Below are 24,889 nucleotides of genomic sequence, written 5' to 3'. Positions count from 1 at the left end.
CTGATTCATCCATTTTATAAAAACCCTTCCTCAACACTTAGCAGAGGTATTCCAAAGAACAATCCAGCCACCAGGAATTGTCCGATAGTCTACCAAAAATTGCCTAGTAACCCACAGATGGACTGCGGTCTACATTCTATTTACTTTTATTTAGATCTCATCTATGATATACTTCTATATATCATAGGGGATGATACTGCAGATCAAATGGATCTTCCCCCCCCAAAAAAAACATGGTCCAAATGCTGATATTCTCATGAAGATTGCCCAATAAATTTCCAAAGAACTCCAGAGGAAACTGAATTAAAAACCACAGCAATGTACCTTAATGCGGGACTGTGACCCTGAAACTCTCAGGATTCCTTCTGTATCCAGCCCTTTCTTTTCCAAACATGAAAGCAACTGTGAAGCAAAAGGGCAAATCATCACGAGAAAGCAACAATAATGCAGCCAAATTCAAAACACAGAATTGATAACAACAAGAGATATAAAATGAACCTACCGCTTGTAAAATCAGTGGAACCCGGGTGTTTGAAAGAAGCTTTTGATCATTTTCCAGCAAAGTGCCAAGTGGAACTCCAAAAAGTTTGTGGTCTGCAAGAAAAGCCACTTATATTTAAAACTATTTCATCTCTCAAACAAAACAAAAACTTGAACAAATAAAGACAGCTTAGTAGACCATAGGGAAAAACAACTGTACTTAAAACAGCAAGACCATAATGTGATTAGGATGTCCACCAATTCAGCTTTCTTTCTCTCTTTTTTTAAAGTTTTATTGGATTTTTATTTTTAAATATACATCAATATCAATACATGAACAGTGTGGCCTCTGGGTATAATTCATTTTGATACAAACAGAAATGGTAATAATAGTTGTTACATTAATCAGACTTATATAATCCTAGTATTGTTTATATTGTTATTGTTATCAATTATATTGATTGTTTTAGAGTAGTTATTCAATATTTCAATGTTCCATTTTAATGCCAATGATATTAAGCATACATAGTAATATCCTCTTTCAACCTCTAATCTTGCCATCTAATTATCACTTATATTCTATTATATAAACATTATATCTGCTAATATTCCCCCTATTTCTTATTTCTACCTCTATTCTAACTTCTAGTCAGCCCACCATTACTAATCCTATTGTTAATACACTTGTTTATATTAAGACATAGTCCTTCATAATTTGATTGTTCAAAGTCACAATGCGCCATTCAAGTACCAGTCATCCTATTATTTAAACATACCTAATAATACCATCTTTCAACCTCCAATCTTTCCATATAACTACTGCTTTATATAAAGGTATTTCTACCTCTATTCTAGTTTTTAATCAGGCCATCATTATATTAGAAAAAAGGGGAGAAACGTAATAATAATTCCTTTCTATCCATCATCTCTTGCCCTTTTTAATACTTCAATTCTTACATGGGGCTCCCCTTGAAGAGCACCCGGAGGCTCCAACTGGTCCAGAATGAGTGATTATGGTGATTATGAGTTACTTTCAAAAGTATATTCCAGGTTATCCAATTCTGTTTTAAAATCTCTTAAAAGTCCTTTTCCCTTGGTTTATTTCATGAGTCATTATTATCATTATTATTATTCAGCTTTCTCTTGTTGTTCTCTAGTTCTGCCTGCCATTTGCCTGTTTTCTTGATGGACTGTACCCTGGACTTTACTTGAGCCACCATGAAACAGGAGAGAAAATAGCTTTTAGTTTAACATCAGTTGTGAAGAAGACTGGTGGGAATAAACCAAAAAATAGCCACCATACATATACTTGTGGACTATACTTGTGGTGCAGTGGCCTAGAGGTGGAACTCTTGCCTCACAATCAGGAGGCTGTGAGTTCGATCCTAGGTAGAGGTAGATATTTCTCCCTGGGCACAATGAGAATATATCTGCTGAATATAACTCTGCATTGGTGACAGGAAGGGCATCTGGCCAGTAAACACTCAGCTCCATTCAGTTGCCCAGACTTCACTCTGCAAGGGATTATGGGGTCATTAAAAGAAGATACATGAGCTATACTTCTGACTCATGACAGGTTTGTATGGTCAAGCAATATTATGAAAATATTGTGAACATTTTACAATGACATATTCAAGGAGAAATAGAAAAGATGTAAGATCTAATCATGAGCTGCAATATCCATGAAGGCTGATTGAGACTAGGCTCCAATTCAGCTGGCTCCTTGATGTGATAGCAATAATGGCCAAGCTATGCCAGCAATACCACCACGATGGTATAAGCAGTAGAGTCGTGACTACAGGAAGATGATTGGAGAACATGGTACCTTCCCTTAATACTGAACTGGCTAGTGAATACTGAAGCATGTAGAGGATGCAGTGTGGAGACTTGTTGAAAGCTCATTTCTTGTACAACCCCGCCCCCACAACTCAGGTGCCAGGAATCTCCATCGTACAAAGGATGAAGAGTTGGACAGAGAAGCTGGGCAGAATGTACTGAGGAACAGATAGACTGCATTTGGGCTTGCAGAACAGAGAGAAGGTAAGATTACCTTTTCTCTCCTCATCTATTCTCTCCTAACCATAATTGCCCCTCTCACAGAGCAAATCATCCTAGAAAAATATGTTCTTGTTTTCTGAATAGGGCTCTGTTTTTCCCCAAAACTATTATGTGATTTAGTCTCCAACGGTATCCTAGTGGCAATTCAAATAGGAACAGAAATTGCATATACAAATTTGCAGAGAGATTGCATCTTCCAAACCAGCAACCTCCAACCTTTTGGCTCCAGGGACCAATTCCGTATAGAGCTGTTTTTCCACAGAGTGGGTGTGTGTGGTTCCATGTCCTACCTGCATCCCACATATATGCAGATGGGGCTTTGTTCACTTGCATGGACCAATGCCTGGTGGGCCACGGACCAGTGCCAGTCCACAGCCTGGGGATTGGAGATCCCTTTCCCAAACCACAGTGGCAAGCGGCTATCAAATAAGCTTCCCCATTTGTCACTCAGCAATTGTACCTTTCCTCCTGCCCCACCAATTTCAGGAAACACACATTGTAAGTACCATAGGAAAAAAGGGGGGAGGGATGAAAAACAATTTACCTGATGACTTTCGTTTAACTGCCTTGTTCCTTTTCAGCTCAAAGCCAACAATATCACAGAGTGCAGTTAGTTCAATAAGTGCTAGGGTAGGAATTTTCTTCAGGTCCTGCAGGGACAGATCTTCTGTCCTGGTTACTCCTAGCCTCCCCTTGGGGATCTTAAACTTCTAAATCAAAGAATCAAAAAAGAAGAAATTAGTGTGACATCTCAGTCCACTTTGTAATTCTGAGAAAATTCTTTCTTCAAAGATGATGAATTTGATGATGATGATGATAATGAATTTATCTATTCATTATCTATAATGAATAGATAAAAACCTTTTCCAAGGATGGGTAAAACTTAATTGTAACTCAGCTTCTTCTAGGAGGTTGCATGGCATCCATGTAATAAAGTTAGTTTCCAAAAAAAAAGGGGAGAGATACAGTATCAGGGAGGAAGCCAATAAATCGCAGTCGAGGAATCCGAAGTCAAAAACCAGAAATATCCAAATAAACAGAGCTAAATAGCCAGAAAGGGTAAGAGCTAAAGACCCACACGCCTAATCAAGCTGAAGGACTGAGTCTAAAGCCGGTCTGCCCGGCAACAAGGGCAGGACTTGATATTATTGATAGACTCAGTCCTTCATGCTGATTGGCTGCTGCTACCCATCCTGGCTGCTGTCTCCACTCTCAATGGAGAAGCCTCCAGTGATGAAGCTCCCACAACTTCTGAAGGCTGTTCCATTGGTTGATTGTCAGAAAATTCCTCCTTATTTCTAGGTTGAATCTCTCCTTGATCAGTTTCCATCCATTATTCCTTGTCTGGACTTCAGGTGCTTTGGAAATCAGGTTGAGCCTCTGCTCTCTGTGTAACGTAAAGGTATTAGCACACATATGTACTAGTCGTTCCCGACTCTGAAGGGTGGTGCTCATCTCCATTTCAAAGCCAAAGAGACAGTGCTGTCCAAAGACGTCTCCGTGGTCATGTGGCCGGCATGACTAAATGCCAAAGACGCACGGAACACTGTTACCTTCCCTCCAAAGGTGGTCCCTATTTTTCTACTTGCATTTTTTACATGTTTTTGAACTGCTAGGTTGGCAGAAGCTGGGACAAGTAACAGGAGCTCACTCCATTATGCACACTAGGGATTCAAACCGCTGAACTGCCAACCTTTCGATTGACAAGCTCAGCTCTTAGCACTGAGCCGCCACGTCCCACCTCTCCTCTCTGTGACAGCCCCTCAAATATTGGTACACTGCTATCATGTCTCCCTTGTCCTTCTGTTCTCTAGACTAGCCATACCAAATTCATGCAACTGTTCTTCGTATGTTTTAGCCTCCAGTTCCCTAATCATTTCTGGGAGTGGTTACAAATGGAAGTACATCCATGGTATGGTCAACCCTGGTTTAAAAACATTGGAAGCCTTACAGACAAACAGCTCTCTTCCTTTATTCTCCTGGTTTCCCTTGGGAATGATCCTTTGAGCAGGATTGCAGCCTGCTCTGAATAGGCAACTTCAGTGCTGAATAATTCTTCTCTCACAGAATCTCTCAGTGGAGACTGAAAGTCCGGGATTCCCACTGGATCTAAAAATTTTTAAAAATTGAATGAAGAAAGGAACGTAAATACAAGATAGAAATTTATACTTCTATCTACTGACTAAAATCAGTCTACAGAAATACAGATTGCTTTTTAAAATAAATGGTTCCCAGGGTCCTAAAACCAAGTATTAATCAAATGTAAATAATCTAGGTTTTATATCCAGAATAAAGAGGTTAAATAAAAAGCTTTATGTTAACATACAAGCCCAAAAGTTTAACTATGCCCTTTCCATTTGAAAATCCAGTTGTCTTTGAAGGATTTCAATATTATGTCAATCAATATTTTTTAAATGAAATCATTTTGTTCAATCAAGTTGAGCTCACCCAATAATTTTATTTTCAATAATTTTTGTCATGTAAAGATAATATAGCACATATCATTCCATGTCAAGTGGTCTGATTTCAGAAAAGTGCTCCGCTCAACTATCACAGATTTTATGCACAAGTTATTACAAACAAAGTTTCACGTTTCACCTTTCCTTCCAGAGATATAAAAAGCCAAACTTTAACCTTTTTTCAAGCTGCACTATTTTCAGCCAACTTTGCTCCAAATTATCTAAATGAAGATCACTCATGAGAATGTTTTTATTATTTTGTTTACTAGAGCACAGAAAGTCGTACAAGATGGCCAAGTTTTGTTTATCTCAACAAAATATTGCCAGAGATATTATGTCTTAAAGTTGCTGGAACCTCAGCGTCATACTGTAAAAGGCTGCGGTATAGGGCCACACAAATGCCTATATCTCTGCAAGAATTGCATCGGCACACGTTAACACTTTACCAATGTTCATTGGGGACATGTGTGCATGTTCACACAAAATTTCATCGAACTCTGTGATGGTTGAGCAGGTACCCCCAGACCACTTGACATGGAATGACAAAATTTGCTCTTAAGAATTCCAGCCAGATGTACTGTATTCATTCACTCTATTCTAAGCAAGATATGATTGCTCTGCAAAAATGTTACTGCAACAATTAACTAAAGATCTGTGTGTTCCCACCTAGCTGGTTTTATCTACTTCAGTTCCTCATTTTTTTATAATGTAAAAAGCACTATTATTTTGTGGGGAGGTGAGGAAGTTATAAGACAGCATTGCAAGGAGACTGCATATTGCCCCCAACAATCTGAGTCCTCATTTTACCAATCTCAGAAGGATGGAAGGTAAATCAATCTTGAGCCAGTGAGAATTGAGCCCACCGAACTGCTGGCAGTCAGCAGAATTCACCTGCAATACTACATTGTAACCACTGCGCCACCACGGCTCCTATATCTGAAATTCTCCCAAATTAATTTTATTAAGATGAAAGCTGATAAAATTATCAGGCTCCATTTTTGCTGATAGAGGCACCGCGGGCCGATCCTTCGCCTTGAGTTTGACACCCCTGTTCTAAAGAGTATATTCCTAATTTCTATTCATAGCAATGCAGTAATGTTTCTTACATTTTTGAAGGTTGTTAGATGATGCAGACCTGCGGTGAGGTCGATCCATTTCAGCCTCCATCACTGGTTCAGTCTCCTAGGCAGGGAATGCAAGAAAAGCCAGTGAATTCACATATCACACTTAAACCACGGCTTGTTTAAAGCATGCATTCTAGCGCATCAGTGAGCTATTTTATGTGTAACCTAAATAAGTAGTAAGTTTATTGTTTTGATTGCAGGCTATCCCAACACTGAACATAAAAACCTGAAAATGTTTTCAAAATGCGATACTTACAATAATTATGTTTTTATTTTATTTTTTTTAGAAAGTCAAATATGTGTAAAACTCCTAGTTTACAAAGACTGATTCACGTATTACATTAAGCTAAATTTGAGATTAAAATGCAACTTTGTTAGTACAACATAATGGAGATGGCCCGTCAAAATCAAAATTGATTGTCAATAATTAATCATTTCTAAGGAAGTTTGTTAAATATTATGAACAAAATGGATTTTGATATGATTCTGAAGCCCAGCAGATGGCAGCATGTAGCCGACCTTAGCTGATTTCAAAAAGCTTACCTAGGTTAAACCAGATTATCCTTGAAAGGATAACTACCAGAAAATATTGGGGCTATAGGCTACACCAGAGAGATGAAAAAAGTATCTTAGAATGGAGCAATGGTCAGCCATCTGTATTTCTGGCAAGATAATCATATGACATCGATGTAACGTCATCAAGTCAAGTACAATTTGAGTAAATCTTTCATCATTTCAAAGAGCACGATGGGGGGGGAAAGCACACTTGAAAATTCTATCTTTTTATCTGGATGCCATGGAGTGATGCCCCTTACTTTAATTATTTAAAAAAAATCATTCTAGTATATATTTAGGGATTTTCAATGATTGCAGTGCTGGAAATAAGAACTAAGATTCACAGCTAAAATCCAGTTCATATTAAAACTCCTGTTGTCAGGGTAATATGGTCAAAGGTCAGAAAGCAAAGATGGGTAGTCCTCGAATTACGAAACACAATTGAGCCCAAAATTTAGGTTGCCAAGTGAGATATTTGTTAAGTGAGTTTGCCCCATTTTACGACATTTCTTGCCACTGTTGTTAACTGAATTGTTGTGTTTGTTAAGTTAGTAACCTGGCGGTTAAGTGAATCTGGCTTCCCCATTGACTTTGCTTGTCAGAAGGCGGCAAAAGGGATCCCATGAGCCAAGGACACTGCAGCCATCATAAATGTGAGTCAGTAGCCAAGCATCTGAATTTTGATGGGGATGCTACAACAATCATAAGTGTGAAAAACGGTCATAAGTCTGTATTCTCAGGGCCATTGTAACTTTGAACGGTCACTAAACGAACTGTTGTAAGTCGAGGACTACCTGTATTGTAGACTCTAAGAGGGTCACTCTGAGTCCGAGAAATATTTTTTTTTCCTTTATATGAGACAGATTTGGGATACATTATGGTTGTGGAGCACAGCAAGCTTAACTGATTTTCTAACCATGAGACAATAACAATTACTCAGTACAGGTAGTCCTCGAATTACAACCATTTGTTTAATGACTGTTCACAAAGTCACTTTTTTTTCAGTGACTTATGACCAGTTTTCATACTTATGAGCACTGCAGTATCCCCATAGTCACATGACCAAACCTTGGATGATTGGCAATCAGCATGTATTTACAATGGTTAATGTCCGGGGTCCTGGGATTGTCATTTGCAACCTTTTTAGGGAGTTTCTGACAAGCAAAGCCAGATTCACTTAACAATTGCAACGATTCCCTTAGCAACCATGGCAAAAAGTCATACAATGGGGAACAACTCAAATAAGAACTGTCTTGATTAACAACAGAAATTTTGGGCTCAATTGTGGTTGTAAGTCAAGCATGTATTAGAGGCTCATATGGTCTCTCTCAGTTAAAAATTTGCCTGGGGTACACAAAGTTGAGAAAATTACTGAAATTGCTAACAAGAAAAATATCTTCCCTGTTTAATCAAGAAAAAGCATATTGATGGTTTTGATCACTCACGATTAACACATATTTTTATGAAAACAATTACCATACTTTTCAGAGCATAAGACATACTTTTTCCCCCCTAAAAGAGGGTGGAAATGTTGGTGTGTCTTATACACCGAATATAACCATTTTTGGCTTCCCAACACCCTGCCCCCATGCGTCCCGGTTTTACCAAAAACAAGCCCGTTTTTCACAAAAACGGGGCGCGCAAAGGTTTTGGGAGGCCTACAGAGTGCTCCTGGGGGCTGGGGAAGGCAAGAAGTGACATGTGGGGGATTTGGGAGGCCAAAAACAGGCCTGTTTTTTACAAAAACGGGGCGTTTTTGCCCTCCCCAGCCCCCAGGAGCAATCTGCAGGCCTCCCAAACCCTCTGCAGGCTCCGTTTTTTGCAAAAATGGGACGTGCAGAGGGTTTGGGAGGCCTGCGGAGTGCTCCTGGGGGCCGGGGAGGGCAAAAACTTTTTTTCTTGTTTACCTCTTCGAAATCCTGGTGAGTCTTATACTCCGGTGCGTTTTATAGTCCGAAAAATACTATTATTTTTCCTAATACTGAAAAACATAGTATTTTATGTTACACTTAAATCACCCATTCTCTAAAAAATATCTAAGTGATAAGGTTACAAAGTTTGATACATTTTAAAAATGGATAAAATGCTGACTTTCTTTTTCAATTTTAGAATTATTCAATAATTCTAAATTGTTGGAGCTAGAAATAGTGAGAAGAGCTAATGCAAAACAACAATATAAAGGAACGTACCCCAGATTCAACTACTCCAAAAATGTCTCTGACATCACGGATAGGCTGCTTATTTTTCTTCCGTCGGGAACGGGTATAAGTATCCAACCTTCGCTGCACAGCTGCGGCCTGAGTCTTGGTCAAAGTGGACAGCAGGACAATGTTGCTATTCTCTTCATGGTCCTTCATTAGATCAGAGAGTCCTGCATCTTGCAGCCATTCGGCTTCGGCTTCGCCCTCTGAGAGGCAAGGAAGAATGAAAAAAGCAAGGTTAACAAACAGCATAGCACTTCCTATTCAAAGGATGGATTCACACAACATTGTGAAAGCCTGAATCTGGATCTATAAAACACAACAGCTGTTGTTGCATTAAAATGTTATTATTATTGGTTAACGGCTCATGCAACATGAAAAGACAATGCCTAGATTGTCATGGCACCCTCAACTACAAGCAACCTAATGCCTAGTCTAAACGTTCTGTGTGACTCGTCACAGAATAATTTGGAAAACACACAATTGTAAAAATTAAACAAATGTGTCTTTAACCAAAGATATCTTAAGAAGCTCCTATTATTTTCCCTGAATGATAGGGCTGAAAGGGCCCAGTAGGCTTGCTTGCAAAACTCCCAGTCCTATTTAAATACCCATCTTATTTCCTTGAGTCAAATCCTCATCCGATATTAGACACCTTCTGGTGTCACCTTCTCAAAATGGACATCCATGCAAACCGAATCAAGATAGAAGTAGCATGTAGCCTTGGTGGCGCAGCAGACTAAAGTGCTGTTAAGTAGCACTTAGCTGCCAGCTGCCTGCAATTACTGCAAGTTCAAATCTCACCAGGCTCAAGGTTGACTCAGCCTTCCATCCTTCCGAGGTAGGTAAAATGAGGACCCGGATTGTGGGGGCAATAAGCTGACTTTGTATAAAAAAGAATACTGCTTAGGGGGCCCGAAAGCCCTACTAAGCAGGTATATACAAAAGTATGAAGGCTATTGCTTAACGCATTGTAAGCCGCCCTGAGTCTCCGGAGAAGGGTGGCATATAAATCGAACCAATAAATAAATAAATAAATAAATGTACACATTTCTTATATTCTATACTCAACGCTTTTCCGCCATTTCTTTAGCTTTGTATGCTGAAAGCATGACTTGAGATGTCATCTATCTCTATTAGAAAGCTGATTTTTAAAAAATTGTTTCTGGATAAAGTTACTTTACAAAAATTTTCATCATATTCCTTACATATTTGATTATTGTTGCAAAATCTTGTTTCTCCAATGCTTAGTTCAGTATTCTTCTTCCAAATCCTTTCTTTATGTATTTGTACACTTTTAATCCTAATTTTTTTTTAGTGAGCTACTATACATTAAGGCTAATGAATTAATGCAATATTTGTTCTAAACAACACACATTCGGATAATGCACTGATGTGCAGATGATGTTGTCATTTCAGATTATGAAATGTCTGCAAGTAAACAACGAAACTCAAAGAGCACCAGGAACTCCACAACACACATTATTTCGGAAGAGACTTGTTTACGACATTATTTTCTCTGTGTCTTTCATCTTTCTTCATAGATACACACAAAGAGCTATGTTTGTTTCATTTTGACACCGCACATGAGTAATAAAAAAAAAAAAAAAAATTCCCAGCAAGTTTTTTTCCCCCAGTTCTTCTTAGAAGAGAATTTTTTTCTGACACATTTTTAATTTCATTTTTCATTACATCTAACCAGATATTCAGCATATTTAGGGAAGCATCTATTTAAAGCCCAACTCTTCTTAGGAGACTTCCCCTGCTGAGCTGAAATGCTCTCCACCCATTCTTGAGTTGGAAAAAAACCACTTGTGACATTTGCAATCCCTACAGTTGACCTCTATCCTCTCTGTCTTGCCTCTGTTCTAGGTACTTCCAATTCTGACTTCTTTTCAAGATAATGAGTGATGAAGCCTAATAGATGTTACACATTTCCTCCCCTGGATGATATCATAAAAAAGAAAGACTTATAGACTAAGAACAAGATAAAGAAGACATCATGGGGACATGGCATTCCCGCTGCCTCCCCCTCCCAAATGTGTTTGTATAGCAATAGCATTTAGACTTATATACCGTTTCATAGTGCTTTTACAGCCCTTTCTCTAAGTAGTTCACAGACTCAGCATATTACCCCCAACAATCTGGGTCCTCATTTTACCGACCTCTGAAGGATGGAAGAATCGAACTACTGGCAGACGACAGAATTAGCCTGCAATACTGCATTCTAACCATTGTCGCATCACGGCTCCTGTATCAGGCTTAGGTAAAAGTTATCTTCAATCTTAACGAATCACAAACTGCGACCAAACAAGAATTAGAAACTATACATTGTAGTGTCATAATTTTAAAAAATCTGGTTCTCCTGTCCTGGAAGAATTTGCAGAACCAGCATAACTCTACAATGAACCTAGGCTTAGCCTGGTATGAATTAAAAGTGTAACATCCCATAGTTGGGAATCAGTGACACCTTGAAATGTAAATGAGGTGTTCTTCATTTCCAAGAATAGTCCCATTACTTGACAGAGTACATTCATTTCTTTCACTTCTTTCCATTAGGTAACAATTACTTAGAAGCCAGGAAAATATAAGGATATTTCAAAGAAATGCACACACCATACTACTTTCCAAGCACAGAGACAGTTTTTCTTTTGTCAAAGTCTTCACATCAACAATGAGATACTCTACTGTTGTTCTTTATCTGCCTAGCAGAAAACAGCAGAAAGCAAATCAATCCATCTGTCCAAATTTACATGAAATATCTATCTAAGGCTTAGTTCATAGACTTCCCAGACTTTGCCTTAGGAATATGCTCAGTTTACCAGTTGTATATACAAAATCAGTTAGTTTTATTCTCCCAGTACTGCCTATGAAATTTAGGCCAAGGAACATTCCTAGACTTCTAGGGAAGAAATGGCAAACTGAAGATGGCCCAGCATTTTGAGGAGCCAACAACTGTGGCAAAGAAAAGAAGCCTGCAAATACATTAGGTCCATTGACCCTCTCTGGAGAGAGGAAATAAAGATTGCCCACATTGCACTCAATATGTTTGCTTCTCACAAGAAAATTGAAATGCAGCTGTCTTTGGGGAAAATCAGGACCTGAGGGAATTTAGTATTTACCATTCTTGCTCTAGCTGCAGTTTGACCCTTTAAAGCATGGGTCTCCAATCTTGGCAACTTTAAGACTTGTGGACTTCAACTCCCAGAATTCCTCAACCAGCTTAGCTTAGCTTAGCTGGCTGAGGAATTCTGGGAGTTGAGTCCACAAGTCTTAAAGTTGCCAAGGTTGGAGATCCCTGCTTTAAAGGACACTACAATTGCCCTTCCTTCCTAACATGGCTTTGGAAACCACCTTTTATTGTTTTAAAGAAATTTGACACCTTCAAAATGACAAGGCTGAGTGTATTCAATCTTTAGCATAAAAAAATGAAACGGTATCTTTAAAAGTTTACAAATTCAAAATAAACAACAAAAAAGGAAGACAATGTTTTGACTATATAAAGTTTTAAATAAATTAAGGGCTCAGAAAAAGTTGTAATATTTATTTTGAATATTCAGACATGCTGACATTAATTTTAAAGAATAAATGCATTTTTTTCAGAAAAATAGTTTCAATATTGGAGACATAACAAGATAAGCAACTTATACTGGAATTCAGAGTTATCGCTGAGGAATGGCAATTGGACTTTAAATCAACATTGTCAGCTATACTCTGCATGTTTTCATAAACACCCTGTCCCAGAAGTTATTGCAGCAGAAAAAAAACATATTTGAAATTATTATGAAAAGCAATGTGAACAAGAATTTATGACTGAAAACAGTGAACGAATCTCTAAAAATTAAAAGACAATGCTCACCATGAGAGTAAAGATTTATATGATCTGAAGAAAAAGCAAAGAAAAAACAGAGTAATTGCAATTTTGTTTCTTGCTGAACTTACAAAAGAAGCTTGTGAAAGTTTTGTAAAAATTTGAGTCAAGGATTAATGGATAAAAAAGGATTGTTTTATATAAAAAGAAGAAATATATTTGACCAGGTTTAAAATGGGTTAGTTGTTAATTTGGAGGCTCTTTCTAGCCTTGCTGATATCTGGATTGGAAAAGACATTGTATACTGAATTTGCTTCTAATTAAGATTCAAGATGGAATGATGAGTTTTATATTTTGTTTTATATTAGTTAACAAATTTGTTTATTTCAGAACTCTGTTAAGACTTTTTGCTAACACCTGGATTGAAAAACTTATTTATTAGATTTGCCTAAAATTAAGAGTTGAATTATGGGGTGAAGAGTTTATGTCAGGGGTGAAATGCTCCCGGATCACCCAATCCGGTAGCGATGGTGGCGGGTGGTTCGGAGAACTGGTAGCAAAAATCCCTGCGCCCCCTCCCCCGCCATGCCCAGCTGAGCCGCATGATCATCAGAGGGTTTTTTTTTTTTTAAACTTTTAAAAGCATTTTTTCTACAACCTCTTCTGACGAAAAAATGCTTTTAAAAGTTAAAAAAAAAAGCCTCTGATAATCTCGCAGCTCAGTTGGGATCGTCAGAGGCTTTTCAAAGCATTTTTTTCTGCAACCTCTTGGAAGAGGTGGTGAAAAAAATGCTTTGAAAAGTCTCTGATGATCCCAGCTGAGTTGCCTGATCATCAGAGAGGCATTTTTTAAAAAGCCTCTCTGACGATCCCAGCTGAGTTGCCTGATCAGCAGAGGCTTTTCAAAGCATTAGAAAAAAGTTTAAAAAAAAAAAGTTGGCCACGCCTACCCAGTCACATTACCCACCCACCCCACCAAGCCACGCCCACAGAACCGGTAGTAACAAATTTTACATTTCACCCCTGATTCATGTATTTGTTAACTAAGAGGAGGTGAAGAAATAGTTGAACAGTTTATACTTGTGATAAACTTGTGGGAAGTTTCTTTCTTTCTGAAACTTTTATTTTTCAACAGTGCTGCAGAAAGTCAAAATGTGAATTTAGAAACAATTGCACTTGGGGGAGTTGGTTCCTGTTTCAAGACCAAGTAAGCATGAAGACAATCAAACCTTTACATATAATTAAAAAACAGAAATGTATGCCAAAAATTCTGATCCTGGCAAGAGGAGAAAAAAGTTTGAACTATTTGCTCCTAACTTTGTTTAAATCTCCAGACCCTGATTCTCCCCTTGGGAGACAAGTTTTCATAATAGAAACTATAACAGGGCAATAACAAGCATGGATAGGCTTCATCCAGTCACAAACTTTAGTGATGACAGAACGATGGTGAGGTCAAAGAACTGGAACACTTTTGCTGCTCCATGTTCCACAATAATAAACATGTTTAAACTTCTTCCCCTAAAGTTTTTTTTTAATCATGCAAAACATATTAGCATTTAGAATCATCAAGTCAGAAGGCATCATTTAGACTGCTGAGTTCAACTCCTTGCTTAAGAAAAGTATTTAAACTGAAACATCATCCCCAAGAAAATTTTCAGCTTCTACTTCAATACAAATAATTTAAAAAAAGGAATACCACCATCTCCCTAGATAATTCATTTGCTTTGGCTACAATTTTCTTTGTCTCACATTTCACAATAGCTTTTATCTCAAGAACAAAACAAGGATTACTTGAAAGAGCTTATCATTTGCCACAACTGCTGTGCCCAGTAAACTACTGTTTGAAAAACATATTTTCAAGTCGATCTCTAGTAAGCTACAGTTACTTCTTACCTTCTAGAATCTTGGCTTCTGTAAGGCTGCCCTCATCAGCCTCAGATTCAGTGCTTTCTTTGATGCTCTCTACTTCGAGCCAAAAGGTATCCATTGCTAGATTATTTGATGAGTCTGTCTGGGACAGCCTGTATTCCAACTGTGGAATCTCTGAGGAGCTCTTCCGGGAAAAGTGATTCATCTTGCAAGGGCAATTTCTAGTGCTAAGAGAGAAGGGGAGAGAAAACACCCAATTATTATACAAATAAATATTGCGTATAATATCACAACTTACTGCGTCAACAGGCTGAGTGTCAGCAACTTCCATAAAAGATAAGGTTCTGCAACATCCTTATATTTCTTATTTAGCTGCACAGTAATGTAGACTACTCCTTCTATGATCAGGGCGGAGGGGCTTGTGTGGGTAAATGAAATTGTGGACTATGACATGTATATATCCAAAAGGGTCTCCCAAGGCGAACAGACCATGAGAAATACTCCAGACTAACACTGATCACATCTGCCAACCCGCATTGGACCAGCATGGCAGATTATGGTCTATTCCTTCCACATGCCAATACACCCATATTGGTTGGAAACATGTGGAAGAGGCCTTCATCATGAGCCGTGGTGGTGCAGTGGTTAGAGTGCAGTACTGCAGGCTACTTCTGCTGATCACTGGCTGCCAGCAGTTTGATAGATCGAATCTCACCAGGCTCAAGGTTGACTCAGCCTTCTATCCTTCCGAGGTCAGTAAAATGAGGACCCAGATTGTTGGGGGCAATATGCTGACTCTGTAAACCGCTTAGAGAGGGCTGTAAAACACTATGAAGCGGTATATAAGTCTACATGCTAGTGCTAAGTGCTATCCTGCAGTGGATAGACAATGCTAAAATGAATGATGAATGAATCAATGTAGACTAAAGCTTGAAAATAATCCCAAACTTTAACTACCAAGGGCAACAACGTATGTTTACTTGTCCTCTCCTAAATTGCTCTCCTCTCCTCTAGACCTAGAAAAGAACATCCTTCAGAACACGCAGAAGAACATCAGGAGTTCAAAGTGAGTCTGTAAACACAAAGAACTTTACAAACCTAAAACTTTTTGCAATCCTAAAAACACTGAAAAGCACTCATTGTTTTGCAAGCTGTAATCCTAACACATTTGGACGACATGAAGTTAGAAAAATCTTAACTAATTATTTCTGGAGCAAACAGCAGAATTCAGGAAAAGCCCTCTGAATAAAGCTGGCTTCTTCTTCAGTGAACTTATGATTCTCAGGCCTCTTATGCAGTGATTTTCTCAGTCCTACAATCCAGGATACAGAGATTCATGAACAAAGCATACCTGTGTAACAAATCACAATGCTGGGATGGGAAAGCAGTGCATTGAAAGAAATTCACAGGAAAGTTAAAATATATAAAGAAGGGCAGATCATTGGCTAGCCTCCAGTTAGCCTCTCAAGGTCTTATAATTACTTGGCAGGGAGATGGCAGATGAAAGGGATTTTTAAAAAAATAAAATTAAACATGCATGTGTGAGGGGGTGAAGGAATAACATAATTGGAAACCGAGTCCCTCTTTCATTTGCTTCCAAGTCTTTGCCTGAAGCATTGTCATTTGAATAATGGATTATAGTAAGTAATCACTTAAAACCTATGAGGGTCAGATCAACTTATATTCGGTCTCCCCAGCAGTGCAAGAATGCTGTGTGGCTAAGTAAATTAAGCAGCTGGAAAAACAGCCAATTTTGATTCACAGAATACTATTCTGGGAAGGGAGAACCTCCCAAATCAACATTATAATTACCATTCTGCTGCCATTCCCAAGAGGAACTGCAGAAGAGAAATTCAACTTATACCAGTATTACTTACACAACGCTGTATAGTTCCCACCATCTAGAACCTGTAGCTATTTGAAAACAACTTCCTCTAATTATTTGCAATGGGGTTTTTGGAAAGGCTAGATGTCTGATGTACGAGTTACCTACCTATAAATACCTTTATTTAGAAACAACTTATGTTCACCCCAAACTGATCATTTTTGATAACTATGCAACTGTCTCATAACTTCATGTTTTAAATTTATCCACAAGCCAGTATCAATGCCTTTGCTATCTTATGTCCACCATCCAACTGCCCGTACCCCAAATAAAGTACAATAGAAAGCAATATATAGATGGTGTCTATGCAGAGTCCCAAAGGTAATTTTTCAAGAGGCAACTGGACTTGGTTTTTTCTTTGAAGATGTTTCGCTTCTCATCCAAGAACCGAAACGTCATCTGAAGAAGCATCTGGGATGAGAAGCGAAACATCTTCAAAGAACAATGAGGAAGTCCAGTTGCCTCTTCAAAAAGCACCTTTGGGACAACCATGACCTGGATGACTGAGAAGCAATGCACTTTGGGATGAACACCCTTTGAATAGTGCAGGAGTATGAATGGATTGCCAGAAAAATTGCAGATTACAAGAACCATTTGCACTTCAGTTTGAGATGCAGACAGCATAGATCAGTGTTGGCGAACCTTTCTGGCACCGAGTGCCAAAATGGGAGCGTGGGGGAGTGCTGGAAACCGGAAGAGCAGCTCCCTGACGCTCCGCATGGGAAACCGGAAGAGCAGTTCCCTAGTACGCTTGTATGTACTGGGAAGCTGAACTTCTGGTTTCTGGCGCACATGCACGTGTGAAGACCACCTGGCCGTGTGCATTCGTGCCCCAGAAACCGGAAGCTCAGCTTCCTGGTGTGCGCATGTGCGTCAGGGACCTGCTTTTCTGGTTTCTGGCACTCCCGCGTGCACGAAGACCAGCTGGTCAGAACCCGGGAGAGCAATGGGCGACAGATGCCCAGAGAGATGGCTCTGCGTGCCACTTCCGGCACGTGTGCCATAGGCTCGCTATCACGGGCACAGATTCATCCCCAACTGCCTGTGCCTGTGCTCAACAGTGAAGGGACATAGGGCAGAAAACATCCTGCAGAAAGCACAGCTCCAACTTCTCAATGAAAAAATAAGAGGTATATAGATGGTGGTTGCTTAGTAATCCAAACACTGCATGGATTACTCAACAAAACAACAAGAATTACAATTACAGAACAGTTTCAGAAGATTAGTCTGATATTTATAATCTTATTTTTCAGCAAAAATGGTTCCCAGAGATTAAAAAACATCTGTATGTAAACTAAAGACATTCCTGTCCATCATAGAGAGAGAATAAAGCAAAATAGAGGATAGCACAGCAATCTGCAATTGGGAAGAGCTCTCCTGATTCAGAGGCTGGGATCAAATGCTTGGCATGATTTGATTAATTCTGATAGCATTTTTGTGTTCAATCAGCTTTTATTATAAGACAAAAACATCTGGATGACAATGGGATAACCATTAAATAGCATGAATCTCTTTAAATGTCATCCATTGATGCTTGGCTTTTATGGTAGTCCCATTTTTATTATTTACAAATATGGGTTGCCATCCATAGGCTAGTAAAAATCTCTACAGCTGCTGAGAAAGATATTTTTTTACTAAAGTGGCTAAACCTCCATGCAATTTCTACTTTATTTCAAAAGTGGATAATTCAAAAAGGCTGAATCTCTACCTGAAATAATGCAATTTATCAGTGCAAAGCCTTAACATCTGTTCTAGGGTGCCTGCAGAGCTAAAGACCTTTTTGTGAGATTTTACAGACTACAAACTCTTTCCCTGCTCTTCCCCTGGCTCCAAACACAGTTCCAACAAATGCAGACTTTTTCATTCACCAGCATGTTCGCACTTCACTTCCATGCTTTCATAATTATGAAACTCTGTGTCCTTGTTTTAAAAACTTCTCAATCTGCTCTTCTCAATACCATCCAAATACTTTATGAATTACACTTTGACATATGGCTTGGTAGAATTAGAATCCAGCACTGATCCAGTATGGAGTAACAGGCCTGTAAGTACAGCTGACTTCATGCACAGACATTTATCATGTCCATTGTGATGATAAAAGGCTCTCCACTCCACTCCCTGAGTCAGCAGAATACTATCAGAGGAAAATCTCTATTTTACAATATTTTGCTTTATCGCCTCTGCTTCCAGATTAGCAGGGTGTGTTTAGCTAAGAGATTAGTTGAACCCTGGCTTTGCTGCTTTCCCACTTACCAGCCAGTGGGAAACCACCTACCCACCCACCAATCATAGCTGTGATGCAAGGACAGTGTTTGGGAAGGGTGCAGATTTGACAGGTGGCTCAAACCACATTCTCCTGTTTCACTACTCATGGGAAAGGGCACACCACCTCTACACGCTTGCTGAAGAATTATCCAGTGAAGTTGAGGTGTAAAATTTGGATAGGCAATCCAGTCCAATCCAGTCCCAGGACAATAGAAACAGCTACTGAGTAGCTTTCAGAAAGTAACAACTTTTGAAAGATGGCTAGGCCTGCAGTCTCTGAAGAGCAAATATTTAACCTTCTTCAAAATGCTGCACCTCATTTTTTGGGTGGGAGGGTAAGTAGAATGATGGTGAAAGTGTGCGGAGGGGATGGGGCGCACCTACAACAGCCTAAAATACTCCTATAGTGCCTGATTCATCTCCCCACTCCCCCACCAGGGTCCCCTGACTGAGTTATTGACAAAAGGGATTGGAAACATTTCAAAATTGCTTGTAGTTGATGTCAGTTTAAGAGAAAAACAATTCTTCAACTCCAGTTCAGTTAAGAACAGGCGCCATCTTTGAAGGTGAAGGCAACACCTTCAACAGGCAACAGCAGAATAAAGACATTGTCAGGGGATTTCATGCCATAGAAGCAGCCCTTGGCTTACAACCATTCATTTAGTGACCTTTCAAATTTACAACGGTACTGAAAAAAAGGTGACTTATGAGCGGTTTTCAACTTTACACCTGTTGCAGCATCCCCTTGGTCATGTGACCAAAATTCAAATGCTTAGCAACTGCCATGTATTTATGACAGTTGCACTATCCCGGGGTCACGTGATCACTATCTGTAACCTTCTCAACCGGCTTCCAACAAGCAAAGTCAATGGGGGAAACCAGATCGCTTGTGTCACTTAACAACTGCAGTGATTCACTTAACAACTGCGGCAAGAAAAATAATAAAATGGAGCAAAACTCAAACTGTCTTGCCTAGCAACAGAATGTTTGGCTTCAATTATGGTTGTAAGTCGAAGACTACTTCTATTTGGGAAAGGACCTTAATTTATGCTGAGATGACAAAAAAAACAAAGAGGGAGAATCCTAATTTATCGATTATTCTTCCATGGCATCTATTAGAAAGACAACCATGCCAATGGACATACAGGTAGTCCTCGACTTACAACAGTTCATTCAGTGACCATTTGAAGTTACAACGGCACTGGAAAAAGTGGTTTATGACAATTTTTCACACTTACCTCTGTTGCAGCATCCCCATGGTCATGTGATCAAAATTCAGACTCTTGGCAACTGACTCATATTTATGACCGTTGCAGTGTCCTGGAGTCACGTGATCCCCCTTTAAACTTTCTGACAAGCAAAGTCAATGGGGAAACCAGATTCATTGTTAACAACTGTGTTACTAACTTAACCACTGCAATGATTCACTTAACAACAGTGGCAAGAAAGGTTGTACAATGGGTCAAAACTTCCTTTACAAATGTCTCACTTAGCGACATAAATTTTGGGCTTAATTGTGGTCATAGGCTGAGGATTAGCCGTATTCTGCAATTGCCATTGTTCTGTCCACTGTGTGCAGTCCTCCACCTATGAATGATTACCTATTTCAGGCAGATAACCCAACAGGATATTTTATAGGTTTAAATTCCAATAGATAGAGATGAACAAAGCAGAGCTCTTAATTCACTGATGTCAACTCAGTGGTGGCCTGAATATAAATTATAGAATAATGATCCAAATCAATTAGGGAATAAATGGGGAACTGAAACAATAATGCCACCAGGCAGCTCTCAACACCCCCAGCTGCGTTTTCCCCTGTGTGCACAAAGGTAATGCTACAAACCCAAGTCTCATTTAATTTCTGAACTTCTAATTGTTACATATCAGTCAACTATGAAGCATCAGTTTACCAAATTTATGAACAGGAACAAGGAAAGCACAAGGTTCTAAACACTGTTAATCTGCATCTTGACAAAGTTTTAAAATTCTGTCCTAAGGAGCTACTTTATTCTTAAAATTCTATTCGGAAGATCAAGTTTTAAGAGTCTTGGTCTTGGGGCTGAAATATGTTGACACATCAATTTTGAAGTGGAATCTTCATGGCTCTTTTAAACTCTCTCAAAATCCCTCTGCAAGTGTTACTCCCCTTCACATACAGGCTAGAAATGCAAATTGCATAAAGCAGTTTGGTTTGAGCTTAAAACTGTTGTATAAAGTCAACTGCAGTTTATTCAGAAAAACATGATTAAACATCTTAGGAGGTCCTGCTTTGGCTATCTTCTCACACTAGGGATGGCTAGTAATTCTCCAGAAGAGGTCTTCTGAGTCGATGTTCACTACACTCCAGCTGTGGAATACTCCTTCCTGTGAAGCATACGACGTTTGTCCTCTTTGCAACACCAGGCAAATAGGCTTTTATTCTCTCATGTCTTTGGATATATTATACGTCATTCTAGTTCAGTAAGTAATAAAAGGTGTTGCGAAGAGTAGAGGAATAAAATATGGGCCCATCCCACCAGAACAAAAGCCAAGAAAAATGTACTAAAGCCCCCCCAAAAAATGTACTGAACAATTACTGCAAATTGCAAGCTTAAGAAATGGAAATTAAAAACATACCTAAAACATTTTTGCAATCTTTCTTCCCCCTTCCCAGATTCCCACTGAGAAATGAGGTAGTTTGGCAGACAACAGCAATCTGCAATTCGGTGATATGTCAACCATGAGAACCTTAGTTGAAATAAGATTTAGAGATGGATTAACTTCAGGGCCAAATACACAGAGAGAAGGGGCAATGTTTAAGTTTTGTCTTTGAACAAAACTGCAAAAGACTGACAATGGCTGAAAATGCACGATTAGTTTCTGCACAAAGTTTGGTCATCTTGTGGAATGTCACCAAGTCAGTTTCTGAGCTTAGAGAAATCACAGCACAGCTGGCACTTAGCCTGAAGAATAAGAAACCAAATAAATGTTGCAAAAGAACCTGGATCAATAACCATCTCCTTCTGACTATTTTTGGAAAGAATGGCACCAAAATTATAGAGCTCAAACTGATGACATCTCAATCACAATCCAATTTACCTGTTGTGGTTGCTATAACACTAATTGAACAAGTGATCACTTGAATGAGTAATTGAAGTGTTGATATATTTTCCATTACATTTTGTAAGTGTCAAGTAGTCACAGGCTCTATTAATCATGCCTACAAATATATAACAGAGGATTCATAACCTAAAGACAATTTCTAGACTTAAGTAAAAAGACTGCAAGAACAACTTAAAACAGGCCGATTTATCTGCATTTCTTTCAAAATTAATACTGATAAAGAGCACCATTTTTTCCTTTGTACAAAAAGAATGTAAGACCTTTACAACAGTAAAAGAAAGACTTTGCAGTATTAATTATAGAACAAGTGCTATCATAAATAAGGTAGAAATCTAGAAAAGAAACTGTGTGGCAATTAATGTTCCCTACACAATGCACAACTCCATCTGAGGGAAGCTAAAGGAAAAAAACCCATCTCTGTATGGCATATAAATAGTTGATCCAATATTATAATACTGTAAGGTCAGCACCAAAAAGCCATTATACTAAAACATTATACTGAGACACTATTTAATAGACATATTGTAGCTAAAACTAACAAATCGATCACATGCCACTTATACACGGAGTATACATATAATTTCTGTATTCAGTTCTGGTATTAAATGAAGACTTCTTGAAATTACAAGCTTCTAAGATTTGATAAGCTATTTTGCATGTTAAAAATTACTTCTATCTTCTACATCCACACAGTTTGCTACTTATTCCCTATCCCATAACAATCTGAAGTCAATTAATGCTGGCTAATAAGCTTCCAACATTGCTAGTAAATTTTAGCAAATGGCTAGTAAGCTTCCTGCCATTTTTAATTTGTTTTGTCGTTTTACCTGAATTTCAGCTTTTTATACTACTACTCTTCTACCTTATGCCACATCTGTGTGCTAGTGTAAATTCAAGAGGAAGTAACACAAGTTAACGCAAACCATACCTGCAAACTTCTGTGTGTCCAGAAGATAGGACTGGCTGCAAGATGATTTGGGGTCTAGGAAATCGAGTTCTAACAAATCCATATCTGCCATGCTTTCCAAATTTATCCATTTTCTTCATTGATAGCCCAGATAATTTGCTGCCGCCAAGAAAGGCACCTATGAATTCATCTGTGTCCTCAAAGTATCCAGGAACAGAAGAACCTACGCTGAGAAGTTTGGATTGTTCGGCAAGAGACAACCCTGAACACAACGCACCTCCCACTCATTCCTCAGGAATGCTGCTAATTGGGTAGTAGATCCTCCTCCTTTGCTCTTACCCTGATATACACCCAGTGAGAACAGAGAGATAAAATCTAGCCAACATACCCATGACTTCAAGTATGCAGCCAGGCACTCATTCAAGAATTGTCGTCAACTGTCTTGTGCTTCAAATGCAAAGGATACCTGTCTTGTATGTGAAACTGAAGGTGGAAAGCCAGGACTTGTTCTGGTGTCAGGCCAGGCAGTTTGGATCCAGAGTGTCTGCCTGCTCCATGCTTATCTATCATCAGCTGATTAGACATAAAACCAGAAATACTTGCCCAACCCAGACTGTAGTTGGAATAATGATCATAAAATGCCCTGGCAAAAGTTGGCAGACAGTTAAGTTTTGGTCTTTACATGGGAGAGAAGGCTATAAATAATTTTATTTTTTAACAAGCCAAGCTACTTTCTAGGACTCACTGCCATGACAGATCTTCAAAAACAAGGCTGCAGAGATTTAACAAAAAAAAAAAAAAAAAGGAAAGTTACAGCTGAACTGGGCAGCACCTTAACACTACAATAAATCATAGCATTTCTAGTTTCTCTTACAAATAGCATTTCTGAATGCCTCTCCTATGTAGAAAGAAACTAGTAAAGAAAGAAACTAGTACAGGTAGTCCTTAACTTGTGACCATAATTGAACTCAAAATTTCTGTTGTTAAATGAAAATTTGTTAAGTGAGTCTTACCCTATTTTACGACATTTCTTACCACAGTTGTTAATCACTGCAGTTGATAAGTTAGCAACCCAGTTGTGAAGTGAATCTGGCTTCCCCATTGACTTTGCTTGTCAGAAGGTCGCAAAAGGTCGCAAAAAACATGACCTTGGGACAAAGCAAGAGCCATAAAAATGAAGCAACTGCCAAGCATCTGAATTTTGATCACATGATCCTGGGGATGCTGCCAAGATCATAACTGTGAAAAATGATCATAAGTCACATTTTTCAATGCCATTGTAACTTTGAACGGTCACTAAATGAACTGTTGTAAATCGAGGACTACCTGTAAATCAGATCAAAAGGCTTGCTGTCGTTTTAAAGATTACTTGCAAAGTTTCTCCATTCACTCAGCTGGACTGCACTATCTTAGACTAACTGCAGAGAAATATCAGTCCTGATTTCTGGTGGTAGAAAGGGCAATGATTCTAGTGATTCCAAAGTATTTCCAGAGGAATCATTGATGGAAGTTAATCCTGAGAAACAATGTATAGAGAATTGAATATAACACAAGTTGCAATTTAAATCCTCAACAAATTCTTATAAGAAAATTGGAGAAGTTGCCCAAACCAATATTCTGTTACCCAGATATGATGGTTAGGTTACTTATGTATTAGAGGTGTTGCATTCTCAACAGAACAGGCAGCTTCCAATCTAAAGCAATATGAGCTAAACGAAGATCAAAAAGATACATGATAGTGAAGTTTAATTTATTTTTTTAGTATTAGCAAGAACAGCCTTTAATATGAAACTTGGATTCTTAAGATATGTGGGTTTTCCCCATCCAATGCTGAAAATGCTACAGTTTGAAGTATACACATCTAGAGCACATTAAAGAGGGCGAACACTGAATTAAAGTACTATTTTTCAGTACAGGCTGTTATTTATAAGAATTAACTGAATAATAATCAGTTCACATAGTCATCATTTGATAATTATGGATTAGAGCACTGAGTGCCACACTGAAAAGTATAATATCTAATGTCAACTGAAATACAGTCTTATCAGTAGAGCCAGTTCTACAGAGAACCTCTGGCATTTAGTAGGCTCAGGATTATCATCCTCTCCTAGTATGTTTTCTGCCAAAAAGACATAGACCTTCCCACAGTTCAGTGATGAATCAAAAGGTAGGT

The 24,889-nt window shown here is 38.6% G+C and overlaps 1 protein-coding gene and 1 long non-coding RNA gene across 10 annotated transcripts in view; one reads left to right on the top strand and one right to left on the bottom strand.

Annotated features, from left to right (window-relative positions):
- ARHGAP40 (Rho GTPase activating protein 40) overlaps positions 1-24,889 on the bottom strand; it is a 60,023-nt gene that overhangs the window by 13,048 nt on the left and 22,086 nt on the right. For 2 of the 4 annotated variants that reach the window (XM_034413950.2, XM_034413952.3), the window contains exons 2-8: positions 14,582-14,784; positions 8,866-9,083; positions 6,104-6,179; positions 4,490-4,647; positions 3,083-3,248; positions 503-594; positions 325-402 (exon numbers count right to left, since the gene is read on the bottom strand). In XM_034413950.2, coding sequence (XP_034269841.1) covers positions 325-402; positions 503-594; positions 3,083-3,248; positions 4,490-4,647; positions 6,104-6,179; positions 8,866-9,083; positions 14,582-14,762 — 969 coding nt within the window. In that variant the 5' untranslated portion in view covers positions 14,763-14,784. Of the gene's footprint in view, positions 1-324; positions 403-502; positions 595-3,082; positions 3,249-4,489; positions 4,648-6,103; positions 6,180-8,865; positions 9,084-14,581; positions 14,785-15,756; positions 15,867-22,737; positions 23,017-24,889 lie in introns of those variants that run through there. The other 2 variants (XM_034413949.3, XM_087889182.1) reach the window with 2 other exon arrangements.
- Positions 1-24,889, top strand: part of LOC117663646 (uncharacterized) — an 89,783-nt gene that overhangs the window by 64,362 nt on the left and 532 nt on the right. For 2 of the 6 annotated variants that reach the window (XR_004590770.3, XR_004590774.3), the window contains 2 exons: positions 2,413-2,520; positions 10,750-12,067. This is a non-coding gene — a long non-coding RNA (uncharacterized LOC117663646). Of the gene's footprint in view, positions 1-2,412; positions 2,521-8,785; positions 8,907-10,296; positions 10,469-10,749; positions 12,068-15,571; positions 15,833-24,889 lie in introns of those variants that run through there. The other 4 variants (XR_004590771.3, XR_015732997.1, XR_004590773.3 and 1 more) reach the window with 4 other exon arrangements.

This window comes from Pantherophis guttatus, chromosome 3 (assembly GCF_059756535.1).
Source record: "Pantherophis guttatus breed Tessera chromosome 3, ASM5975653v1, whole genome shotgun sequence".
In the NCBI taxonomy this organism is placed as follows: domain Eukaryota; kingdom Metazoa; phylum Chordata; class Lepidosauria; order Squamata; family Colubridae; genus Pantherophis; species Pantherophis guttatus.
The sequence above is the reverse complement of the archived record's forward strand: the minus strand, read 5'-3'. Positions and strand labels throughout refer to the sequence as shown.